This window comes from Octopus bimaculoides, chromosome 15 (genome assembly GCF_001194135.2).
Source record: "Octopus bimaculoides isolate UCB-OBI-ISO-001 chromosome 15, ASM119413v2, whole genome shotgun sequence".
NCBI lineage: Eukaryota > Metazoa > Mollusca > Cephalopoda > Octopoda > Octopodidae > Octopus > Octopus bimaculoides.
Genome location: NC_068995.1, coordinates 33787701 through 33801113, shown reverse-complemented (window position 1 = coordinate 33801113; position 13413 = coordinate 33787701). Strand labels below are relative to the sequence as shown.

Genomic DNA, 13413 nt, shown 5'->3' with positions numbered 1-13413 from the left:
CCCGTATTTCATCTACAGTTGCAGGAAACCGCAAGCTATCTTTTTTATCCGGTTTGTTTACATTCTGCGTAACGGTTTGTTTCCGCAGTAATCATTTCAAACAAGCATGAAAAAGAAGTCTAAAGGTTTCGCTTCCTGAGAAAGACTATGGGTTGACCCTGTTTCCTCAGAAAAATTGTTAATAAAAATATTTTTTAAATCTTTTTCTGGTGTAAAATCATCCTCGCTGTCGCCGTCGCTGATTTCAGTTTCGGATACAGAAATATCCGATTTATTATCGTTCACCACGTGCTTTTGTAGCTCGCTCATTCGATATCTCCATATCTTCTGTTGAAAAACCTTCAAATTCGGAATCACTGCTTGATAGCATGAAACTCCTCTCCATCTTCAAAGTTGAAAAAAATTAGCGCCGCAAAAAATGTGGAAAAAAATCTTCCAAAATTCACTGAATTCAAATATCACGCCAAACAATGTCGGAGACAATAACTCAACTGTTTGCAAAGTGAAATCAGGTGTTTTAACGAATGTACTAACGAGATTTTGGTTCAAATATGCATTTAAATAACAATGGGTACGCTTAGCCGGCTACGGCCGTGTTAGTCTTATGAACCAAAAAATTTTTCGGCCGGGTTAGTAACAAAAGGGTTAATGAGTAGAAGGAACCTTTTTAGATTATTCTCTCAATTGTTAGAAGTCAATAAATGATGTACAGATATTATGACTTGAATACAAAATTCTTTCTCTTACTTTATCACTAATGTGATCCCTCAGAAAGTAATTACTTCTGGATATTTGCCTTATATATATGGCTTCTACAGATATAAAGTCCCTTAAAGACCTGTTTTAACTTAAATTTCATATTGATCAAAATGAATATATTTTGACAATGTTTAAATCAGTGTTAAAGTTGTGTTAACCTATTTACATCTAGCACATAACTACTACGAGTTTTCCTTTTCTCATATATACTGAGGTCTCTGTCTGTCTTCAGTGATCATAGGTGATGGTCTTAGTTGTCCACCTTACAGGGACAGCATTATCTGTGGCTGGACAGTCCAATGCTTGAATGGCCTCCTCCACACAAGCCACACCTGATTACTGTCCTAATGCTGTTTGTGTTGTAATGATGACTTATAATCAGTAACTATTGCTCTCCATATCATCAATGTCGTAGTCACTAATGGATCCAAAAGAACAGCACAGCCATTATAGTTTGGCTCTAGCGTTGTCACAGAAGTTGCCAGAATGAGATTGTAGACAACCTTGAACTGCATTAGGGGCTAGCTCCGACTCCCAATTTTCCCTCAAGGTTTACTCCCAAAGCCTTTCTATGGCTGGGTATGGTCACAAAGCAGTGGGGGTTTGGAGTCAGAATTTTCCTTCCCCTAGATGTGGTGCTTCCCCAGGTTAATTAGTTCCGTCTCCTTAACTGACTTGTTAATTAACCTTTAGCTGGAACCCTGACAGGCGCTGCTGTCTCAGGTCAGAGTAGACCTCAGAACAATAGTGGTTAAGAGGTGGTTTTATAATCCTCAAAACTCTGAAACTCTTGACCAATACCTCACTAATGGATGCAGTTTAAAGTCCTACCCACATATATAATGTTGACAGAAATCCTTAATTCTCTTAATAAGGGAGAGTTACAAATACCACAATTATACATTTCCTTTACATTTGTAAACTGGTAGATTCATGTCTAATTAAATTATTTAAATACAAGCACAAAATTTATTCTTGGCTACCCTCAAAATAATTTACGAAATCGCTGTCTTTAATAATAAACCTATCTTAAGTGATTAAATTCTATCAACTCAGATTCTAGCTTGCTATTGTTTAATTGAAATATCTAGGAATAAATATCTGCTTGATTTTTCTATTTCTCTCTCTCTCTTTCTCTCTCTGCCTCTCTCTCCCTCAGTCTCTTCATCCAGTTCTACCTCAGTTGGTTCGTATATTTTTGATTCTCTCCAATTATGGTAGCACACTGTCCTTTTGATTTGGATAGAGCTAATTCTCACTAGCCACAAGCATTTCTACTAAACATTCAGAAACTTAGTATTTTCATATGTTTCGTTTGTCTTCTTTCTCTCCACTCACTCCTTTCTGCCTCATCTGGAAGAATGACAGCTTGTTGCTATTGATGGTGCACTAGAATGTAAACAAAATTAGCAATCTTCCATTGTAACCGACTGCAAATCTTGTTATTCTTGAGTTGCATTAGTGTCTTTGAAAATGTAGTCACACAAGAATATCATCCAATGTTATATACATTTGCTTTAAAGCTATTTTATTCTTCTTCAATCCTATTCAGCCTACCCTCCCACTCCTGATTAAAGAAACAACACCAATAAAATTACAATGGTTTTAAACAAAAATACCAAAGTAATGATATACAATTTCCTTGACGCTTTCACAATCCACTTCACATACTGCTCACCAGGCAGTACTTCAAGCTGCAACTGCAATGTTATGAACAGCCCTGTAAATGAAATCTTTGTAATTTGAAATTAATCAATTAGACTTTTTTTTTTTTTTTTCACTCTGATATTTTGGGTTCTTGGTTCAGAGTTAGATGGTTGTGTATTTATTCTTCTTTTTTTTTTTTTAATTTTTTTTTTTATACTTGTTTCTGTCATTAGACTGCGGCCATGCTGGGGTACCGCCTTGGAGAATTTTTTAGTGAATGAATCGACCCCAGTGCTTTTTTTAAGCCCGGTACTTAATTCTATCAGGCTGTTTTGCCAAACTAAGTTACAGGTCATTAACACACCAGCATCGGTTGTCAAGCAGTGGCAGGGCACCAAAACAGGCACACACACACACATATATAAAATTTCACACACCCAACTCCAACAAACCAAACTATATCTTTTCTCTTCCTTACATTTCCTCTTTTCCATGCACTGTGCTTATGCATCTCTTGCTCTTCAGCCCTGTCACTGCCCCTCTCACTGTATCATTGTTATCTTGTTGTCCCCCCCCTCCCACCACCTCTATATGACGATGTTTCACCAATCACTGCACTCCTCACCACCACGCTCTTTGCGTTCATGTGAAGTCACTACTCCTTTCTCATACACCCTTGGCAATACTCTACCACCCCATTTATATTCCGATCGCCTGTACCTTGCGGGTACGTCCTGGCACCTTTCCACCATCTATCTCCCTCTCTTGCTCTACTCTACCATTCTATTTATATTCTGATCCCTGTACCTTGCGAGTATGTCCTGGCACATCACCACCATCTCTCTTGCACTCTCACTCTCTCCCTCTGACTGGGTAAACATGTATCTCCTCTACAGCAAGACACCTGTTTCTATTCTTTTGTGATACTCTTACCTCTCATCACCTGGCAGAAGATCATCTCCTTCATTGCCCCACCATCTCAAAGGATCTTTGTTTTGTAGGTTACTTGGTGACCCTGCCAGTATTGGTACATCCAGTCTTCACTGTAAAGTAGTTGGTGTTTGGAAGGGCATCCAATTGTAAAAACCATGCTAAAATGCCTCACCGATGCTGGTGCCACTTAAAAAAACACTGTCCACTCTGCAAGTTGGTTGGTGTAAGGAAAGGCATCCAGCCATATAAACCCTATCAAAACAGACAGCAAAGCCTGGTGCAGTCTTTTGCCTAGCCAGCCCCTGTCAAACCGTCCAACCCATGCCAACACGGATAACAGATATTAAATGATGATATATATATATCATCATCATCATCATCATCATCATCATCATCATCATTTAACGTCCACCTTCCATGCTAGCATGGATGAGGACTTCTACCAAATCCACTCACAAGGCTTTGGTCAGCCCAAACTATAGTAGAAGACACTTGCCCAAGGTTCCAGTTGGACTGAACCTGGAACCATGTGGTTGGGAAGGAAATAATTTCTTAGTGGCTATTTTAACCATTAAATTTTAAACTGTAGCCAGAATAATTGCACATCATCTACTTAGTGTGTATAGTGGCACTATTTAAAATAGCTGATTCTGTTGACCTGGTCATGGTGACAGTCAATCAGCATCACAATTTAATTTTCACTACTAATCACTTCACTTTTCTTTAAATGCACCTTGTAATATTATATACTGTCACATAAACGGATCAGTAGGTAAATAAGTAGTATTTCACAGTAAACATTATTTAAACTTGGTTTTCTATTTGCATGCCTTTCAAAAGATGATCAAGCTGATATGTCACTCTACAACTTTTACTTTGTCGCTATACAGCTATTACTTTTTGTCAGGTGACTTTATTTTTAAATGTGTGTGTATCACGCCAAGACTGACATTTAAGAATCATGTTACCTATTGAAATAATTTCTAGAATTTTCTTTATTGTATGAGGTATTAAAATAACTGTTGCTCTACTACTTTGAGACAATTCCACTGCAAGTCAGTCTCTATCTCTCTCTCTGTTTGTATATATATATGTGTAGCTATGTATTTGTAAAAAGACTCCCTTCAGTCACGAATGACCATGGAATTGCGCCTAGAAAGTTACCCTCCAAGGCACACAAGTCCAGGCAAGGTTGTGTATGGAAGACCTGCAGTCGCCCATACATACCAGCCTCCCCTCTCCATGCCACTGATGTTATCCAAGGGAAAGGCAAAGACTGATACAACTTGGCACCGGTGACGTTGGAACTCATTTCTACATCTGAATGAACTGGAACAACATGAAATCATCTAAGAATCGTGTTATCATGAACACAACATACAGCCTGGTCAGAGAATCAAACTTACAGCCGCATGATTGTGAGCCTGATGCTCTAACCACTGAGCCATGTGTGTGATTTTAATGTCTACTTTTCTATGCTTGCATGGGTGAGATTGAGTTTACCTAGACAGATTTTCTACAAGTGCTCTTCCTGGTACCAACCCTTACCTATTTCCAAAATGCTATTTCCCCATGGTCAGGCATGTTCTCGCTGAATATTGGAAACGAACATCACTGCTTGTATAACAGTGACAATCGTTTTACAACTGTCACATGATATCAAGACAAGAACACACACACACACAGAGTGGGCTTCTTTCAGTTTGGCCAATCCAGCACTAGAGCTGAAGACACTTGTCCAAGGTACCATGCCTGTATATATATATGTGTGTGTGTGTGTGTATATACATATACACATGTTCATTCACTGTAAGTGTGATAGTTGAAGCTTCTCTATCATTCTCACATGAAGTACTATCAAAAATTTTCACATCTTGTTTCTTATTGCTTTCTATGTTATATAATCACTTTTAATTATTACACTCTCAGAGTGGTTGGCGTTAGGAATGGCATCCAGCTGTAGAAACTCTGCCAAATCAGATTGGAGCCTGGTATAGTTATCTGGTTTCACCAGTCCTCAGTCAAATCGTCCAACCCATGCTAGCATGGAAAGTGGACGTTAAACGATGATAATGTCTTCATTGTCAGACTGTTTCAGTTTTTTTTTAATTCCTAATTACTCACACCATCACTCTTCTTTTCATTATTGGGTTTCCTTTTGCTATCCTAGATGTATTACAATCATTATCATTTTAGTAACCACTTTTCCATGCTTGCATGAGGATCAGATTTTCTTTTGTTGGACCCCCTTTGTGTCACTAATCCTCGCCTATTTCTAAGTAAAGAATTATTTCCCTTTGACCAGACCTGTTTTTACACGTACGCAAATATATGTACAGCTGGCTTCTTTCAGTTTCCATCTAGCAAATCCATTCACAAGGCTTTAGTTTGCCTGAGGCTATAGTAGATGCTTACTGAAGGTGCCACACAGCAGGATTGAACTTGGAACCATATGGTTGGGAAGAAACTTACCACACAGCCAATCTTCATTTGAGTTCTCAAGAGTTACTTGATTTTTTTTCTTGTTTTTTTTTTTTTTTTTTTTTTTTTTTTTTTTTTTTTTTTTTACCAGTAACAGAATTAGCCACGGAGAAACCTAAAAGAGCGCTTGAAGCTTTAGCAGAAGAAAAATTTGGATTTGAACAAAATCAGAAGCAAGTTATAGATATGATTGGAAACCAAACATTTGTTGCAGTTTAGAGAGAAAATACCTTGATGAAATAAAATGAGCAACTTGAACAACTGCTTAGTTGGGAACGAAAATGTGAGAAAAAATGTTCATAGGCATCTGCTATGAAATCAAAATATGAAGAAAGAATTTGAACAAAATCATGATCAGGTGAACAATGTTCAAACGGTCAATGATAATAATACAGATGTTATTACTGAGATAAAAAGTATTTTTTAAAATATGGAATGGATTACCAGAGTACATGGTCTGAACAAGGTCTTGTCTGTTATACTTCAATTTATGAAGTTGACCACTCTAAAGTTAGTAACTCAACAAGAACTACTTACTGATAATGTGAATGAAGAGACCAGTAAGAGATGTGCTAGTGCCACATAAAAGGCACTGGTGATGGTGTCATGTATAAAGCACCCAGCACACTGTAAAGTGATTGGCATTAGGAAGGGCATCCAGGTGTAGAAACCAAGCCAAACCAGAGTATGGAATCTGGTGTGGCCCCTTTGCCTTACCAGTTCCTGTCAAGCTGTCCAAATCATAGCAGCATGGAAAACAGACATTAAATGTTGATGATGATGTGTGTGTGTTATTGCTTTATAGGGGCTACACACATCTCATCAAATTACCATCATGATTAAATATAGCTGTTGAAACATTTTATAATCCTGCATCTTCAGTGTTCAGCAATAAATAACTAGTGTTAAAAGCTCAATGTATATTCCTGTTATGCAAATTAATAGCAACCTTGCCAGTGATACAATGTTGCAGGACAGTGCTCCACAACCTTTTGTCACTTGCAGTACACTTATATTCTTTTCAAAATTTGGCTGCACACCTGGACTAAAAATATAACTAAAAGTATAGGAGGAAAAGATTATATTCAGGTTACACTGTGGCACACCAGTGTGCCATGGCGTACTTATGCAGAGCACTGTTCTAGGAGACAAAAAAATTGACCATGGACTATCAGTTATAAGTCTGGGTCATAAATTAGATTTAAACAACCTGTGGCTTATTGATTGTCAAGTTTTATGGTAAGAAGTACAGTCAGTCTGCTGTGTAAGAAAAATAAAGAGTAGAAAGGGACAACAATAGTACCACCCACCCCTATCCTACCATTCATCCACATCAACACCCTGTATACTGTCCCACACAGTATATGCCCATCCACTCACCCACACATGCATGCATGTATGCCATAGTAATAAAACACACTTTTCATTTAACTTGTAAGAACTGCATGAAGAATTATCCAAAATGAAATTTAGTCTCAGTATTGGATCTTTTTTGTATGGCTGCCACTTTTCAATTTCTTTAATTTTTGTTCCACTTTTGGTATAGTTGTGAATAGTAATCATTGACATGAAATTCATTTTCGCCATAAATCAATAAATAAAGAGTTAATGGCTTTTAAAGTTTGCAAATTTTGGGTAATTTTAGCCAGTCAAAAGCTACAGACATCAAGGTGCCTGTTTTCATAGTAACAAGCCAAGCTGTTATCAAGCCGCTTACCCCTCTGTAGTAGTCCTGTCAAGCCACATGGTCATTTTTCACTTATTAAATGCTTAAAACATTTGTAAGATGTGCTGAAAATAACAACTACATAGACCTTAAATCACACTCCAAAAAAAAATATGATGGGTTATATGTTGTGCGTAAAGCAGAATTCCGTCAGTATTTCATTTTTCAGTTGAGAACACATGCTGTCACGCACAAAATGACAGCTTCCAAATCTTGTTTTCAGACTGGGTAAAAAGTTTCAAACTTTTGACCTCTGTAACTATTTAAAATAATTTTTCTGGAAAAAGTTAAATCTCCTGATATTCAGCATGGAAACTTACATCAACACACCAAATTTTAAAATTTTCACTAAACTTTAAAACTCCACAGGTGCAGCCAAACAGAAAAGATCCTGTGTATTTTATAAGCACCCTTTAACTAATATCCTGTTCTTTCACTTCATTAGCTATGGACTTAAATTAACAATGATGTTTATCCTTTCTTTGGCCAATGCTTCTTGCAACTCTGTAATTGATGTAATTTTCAACAATCTTCTCTTGGCATGCTCCGATATGTTTTATTGGATTAAGATCAGGGCTTTGAACTACGTGTTTTAGAGATTTGATTCCCTGAGTTTTTCCCCCAAACTTGTGTTATCTTGTATGACATGCAGTTCCAGCTTCTTGAAAAAGATTAGTCTTCTTATCAGTTCCTACTGATTGGAATAGATGGGTAATAGTATCTTGACAATTTAATATTAGTGGTTCTCAACCAGAGCCCATATGGCCCCTGAGGATCCATATAAGATTTAGGGGCAGGGGGATCCATGCAACAAAATAGTAAATTGGGAAATCCACTAACAACTAGGTTTCTTTCTCTAATATTTTACATAGTTCAACCTACACAAGTTAATGTGTGAAAAACAAAATAGGAATTTAAAAGAAGTATCTATAAGACTAGTTTTAAAACCTCATATGACTATAGGGGTCCACCAGAATAGAATAGCCATCAAAGGGGTTTATAGATTAAAAAAATGGTCGAGAACCCCTGATTTAAATGATTTTTTAAAACCAAATTGAGTTTTAACTTACCATTTGCAACACATACAATAGTTTCAACTCCTCCCACCTCCCCGAATGTTTATCTGTTCCCTACAAACAATCTGATATGTTTCAGTTTTGTTACCTCTTAAAATGGAAAGTTGACAGAATTTGCTTTCATCACGTTTTATTGACAAAATAAAATGTTTCTTCCTTGTTGCAGAACTCCTTAACCCATTTGAACCTTTTCATCTCGCCAGCTTTTGAAAATATTGCCTTCTTTCTTTGTTACTCAAGATCTTTCTATATTGTTCTTATGCAATATGGTGAAATATCCATAGAATTTGCAACTTCTCTAATAGTGACATGTCAGTGTTTTATAACAGCTTTCTTTGTCCTCTCACAAACTTTCTGCAGCCCCTCAGGTTTCTTCATTTCACTATTCTCTTCTTCAAACCACTTCTTGACTATATTATTCACTGTTTGATACTAAAAAATTGAGATATATTCTTAGACTTTGCACATCGTTACCACTTAATGACTTGCTCACATCATTGATATTGTTCTTTTCTTATTGCTTTTCATTGTCTTTTTATCATATAAAAAGTTATAATTATTCCAAAAAGATAATTAAATTCATATCACCATTTTAATGTCGACTTTTCCATGTTTGCATGGGTTCAATGGAATTTTATGGAGAGAGATTTCCTATAGCTGGATGCCCTTCGAGTCACCAGCCCTTTATCTGTCACACACACACACACACACACACACACACACACACATTTACAAATGAAAGAAAACAAGTATACTCATAGATCACTGTCCCAGCTCCTGAGATGTCTATTGCCAGAGGTGATCAGCAAGCGTGTGGCTCAATTTCTCATAATGACCAGTGGGGTCCCATTTTCTTTTTTTTTTTTTTTTTTTTTTTTTTTTTTTTTTTTTTTGTTCTCTTTTTTTTACATATGAGAGACTGGACAGTGATCTATGTCAGCAAAATTTTCATGGTGTTGACCAAAACTAATGTTGGTCTTGTCAGAAGTGTAACAATTGTCAGTGAGGAAAGGGGGAAAAATACCTGGGTTTTTTGATGAATTCTACATCATGTAAAATGTGTATCTGAGTGTATGCATGTGTATGCCTTTGCATGTATATGTATATATATGCATGCATGTTTATGTTGTTTCTTTTTGTTGTCGTTTTTGTTTTCTTGCATTGATTTGGTTTAGAGGAAGGGTATATACCCATGGCCTTTGTAGGTTTTACAAAACTGAAATTGATACTGTTAATGTTCTGGTTGGACTATTGCAAATCTACAGATACAAGGTGGAAATTGTGGTGGTGTGGTCATGCGAGAAGAAAGGACTGGACTTGTTGGAGTGGGACGGACACAATAGGGTTAAGGAAGAGAAACAACTGGGTTGAGAGTGGCTGATGTGCTATAAAAGCTGGTTCAAAAAGACTGAAAGTCGCTAGTAATTGTAGGAAAGGCAGGGAGAAGAGACAACAGGTCTGTGGGCCAGAGATTGATGTGTCTTTGTGAATAGCTTTATACCAATTTGTTATGCAGCCATTGGATGCAATACTCCATTATGGGTCCAAACCTGGGCTTTTTAGCAAGTTATCAGTGTTGAAGTGGAGGTAAAGTTTTATCTGGTTCTGAAGAGAAATGCCAGTTTTTGTAGTGTAGTACTGTTTCTATGTTGAGGACATGTATTATACAGGGTGTTTGAGCTGCTTTTCCATAAAAAGGATAGAAAACACAATATCCCATCCAAAAATGAAAGTTTTTTTTTTTTTTTTTTTTAAATATCAACTAGATGATTCTGGAACCTGGCATGTGCATTTATTACTGTATCCCTCCCTAAGAAGATTTTTAAACACCACCTTGAACTTAGCCACCAGCTTGGCCTTGCTGTGGCTGGCAGAGCAGTTGGTGTCTTTCTCAACAGCATCCTACACATAGTAATCCATGGGATTACAATCAGGGAAAATAGGAGGTCAGAAATTAGGGCTGGTAAAGTTGTAGAAATTCTTACAACAACTTTTGACTGTTAACAAAAGTATGGCAAGGAACTGAATCCTGCTGCCACACATACAGCCTTCCAGCAGCAACCTTCTCCATAGTCCCTGTTGCAGCTGTCCATGTCTTGTCTTACAGCCTTTACAGTATTCACAGAGCAGTGATCAGCAGTCATGATGTTGGCATTTTGGCACCCAATGTGAATCATCATGATACAGGTAACTCTTTTCCAGTATTTAGGTGGCTTCCAATCCTCCATCTCGGCTAACTTTTTCTCAACTATAGCCGTAGTCTTTGTGCTCCCCAACGCCATTGAGTGTTCACAAATACATCAGGTTGTTCCTGAAAAAAGGAGGCATCAAAAAAAAAAAATTGTCACATTTAGTCCAGACACCCTGTATATATATAATGTGTATGTAATAAAATATATGTAACGTATGTGTGCTCATGCATATACACCCATTTCAATATTTAAATTCTTTTACTTTCTTTGTTTTTCTTTGTAGGAGGAACTAAGTAGCGATTCTTCAGAGGCTACCCCAGTCGTCTCACAGCCAACTGCTTCAGGCCACCCAGCAGAAGGAGAGGGAGTTCAGGAAGCTACCGGAAATGTGACAGAAACAACAGTTTTAAGTCAAGACGCCAAACCAAACTACGGTGCTGATGGTGCAATTCCTTTACCGGAATCTTAAATTGTCTTTGCCTAACCTGCATGTAGGTGCCCCTGGTCCTTGTAGAAACTGTGCCAATTGGTGGCGTGATGAAAGGAACACATACCTATGCTTTTGATGAACTGGATCTCATTTGGTTGAGGAATTCTTTAATAATTCTTATCTAGATTATTCTGCCTCTTTTTCATTTTCTATTGTTCTCCCACTTTTTTTTACCCTACTTCTCTTTTGTCTTTTGTTTCTTTTTTCTTTCCTTTTGGCTCATCATCATTGTTATTATTAGATGGCAAACTGGCAGAATTGTTTGTGTGTTGGACAAAATGCTTAGCAGCATTTTGTCCACAGCATTTTGTCTGGCTTTTCACTTTCTATTTTGAAATTTCACCAAGGTCAACTTTGCCTTTCATCCTTTTGAGGCAAAAAAATAAGTACCAGTCAAGTGCTTCGGTTGATGTAATCAACTAAGCCTCTCCATTTAAAGTAGCTGGCCTTGTGCCTAAATTAGAAATATTATTATTATTATTATTAGATGGCAAGCTGGCAAAATTGTTAATGTGTCAGACAAAATGCTTAGTGGTATTTTATCTGATTCTTTAAGTTCTAAGTTGAAATTTCTCCAAGGTTGACTTTACTTTTTGTCCTTTCGAGGTCAAAAAATAAGTACCAGTCAAGCACTGGGGCTGATGTAATCAACTAACCCCTTCCCTTAAAGTAGTTGACCTTGTGCCTAAATAACATTATTATTATTACTATTATTATTATTACTACTACTACTACTACTACTACTACTACTACTACTTAAGGCAGTGAGCTGACATAATTGTTAGCATGCTAATCGAAATGCTTAGCAGCATTTCTTCTGTCTTTACATTCTGATTTCAAATTCCACCAAGGTTGACTTTACTTTTCATCCTTTCAGCGTCAATAAAATAAGTATCAGTTGAATACTGGGGTCAATTTAATTGACTTACTCCTCCCCGAAATTGCTGGCCTTGATCCAAAATTTGAAATCATTATTACTGTTATTAATACGCTGATGGTGTGGACTGGCAGAATTGTTAGATCATAGAAGAAATGTCTTGCTACTTTTGTTCCAGCTCTTTACATTCTAAGTTGAAATATCCCTGAAGTCAAGTTTGCCTTTCATCCTTTGGGGGGGGGGGTCAATAAAATTAGCATCAGTTCAGCACTGGGATCAATGTAATCGACTTACCCTTCCCCTCAAAATTGTTGGCTTTGTGCCAAGAATTAGAATTATTATTCTTAATTTTACTTCTCTCTTTTGGGGTAAATATTCTTTGGGTTATTTTCTTTTACTTTTTTTCATTTAATATAATTATTATTATTCCTTTACCATTAATTTCCAAGTTGTATTTAATATCTTTAAATTCAAAACCTGGTTAAGACTAAAGACAAGAATAAAATGGTGTTTCAGGAGTTCCAGGAGCCATCCTCTTTACACTCTCCAAATGTATTATTAATATTCCCTTATGGCTGTAGTCACTTCATTTGTACTCTAAGCATTAAACCTTTGAAATATATCCAGTTTACTTACTAGACTGTGTTTAATGTGTTTTCAGTTTATTTTTTAACATGCTTTTTAATCATTGAAATTTTTTTTAAAGGGGTTTTGTTTTATTATTGTATTAATAAAATTTGATTTTGGCGGGGAAAGTATGTACGAGTGTGTGTTCAATTCTAAATACCACAAACACTGTTTCCAATGTTTGCGATTCTGGTTTATTATTCTACCTTGGAGCATTTCAGGTAGTAGTTAGTTTGCATTAACTTTCAGTTTTGGCAGTACATTGCTGAATACTGTTATCTGTAACCCCACTTATTAATTCTCTACTTCCAATAAAAAAAGAATACTCTTTCCATAACTGTATTAACTAAAGATTTTGAGAAATGACATGGGAATGTTCCAAATTAGATATCTCTTCATTATGCTTTCTGTATGCATGTGGAATGTGAGCATATGTGTGTGTTGTATTTAAATAATTTCTTGGCAATGGTAAGAAAACAATGAAGTAAAATGTAACACTGAATGTATATAAAGTTAGTGATTTATAATTTATTTCATCTTCTCCACAAAATTTTTATTTATCTGACTTCAAAATTGACCTTCATGACTCAGAATATATTCATCAT

General features: G+C 36.5%; 1 protein-coding gene across 4 annotated transcripts in view; it reads left to right on the top strand.

Annotated features, from left to right (window-relative positions):
* The window catches only part of LOC106872962 (dnaJ homolog subfamily C member 5), a 103400-nt gene extending 90581 nt beyond the window's left edge, over positions 1 to 12819 (top strand). For 3 of the 4 annotated variants that reach the window (XM_014920149.2, XM_014920150.2, XM_014920147.2), the window contains one exon: positions 11098 to 12819. In XM_014920149.2, coding sequence (XP_014775635.1) covers positions 11098 to 11283 — 186 coding nt within the window. In that variant the 3' untranslated portion in view covers positions 11284 to 12819. Of the gene's footprint in view, positions 1 to 1918; positions 1946 to 11097 lie in introns of all 4 variants that reach the window. The other variant, XM_052973245.1, reaches the window with a different exon arrangement.
* Positions 12820 to 13413: the final 594 nt, after the last annotated feature.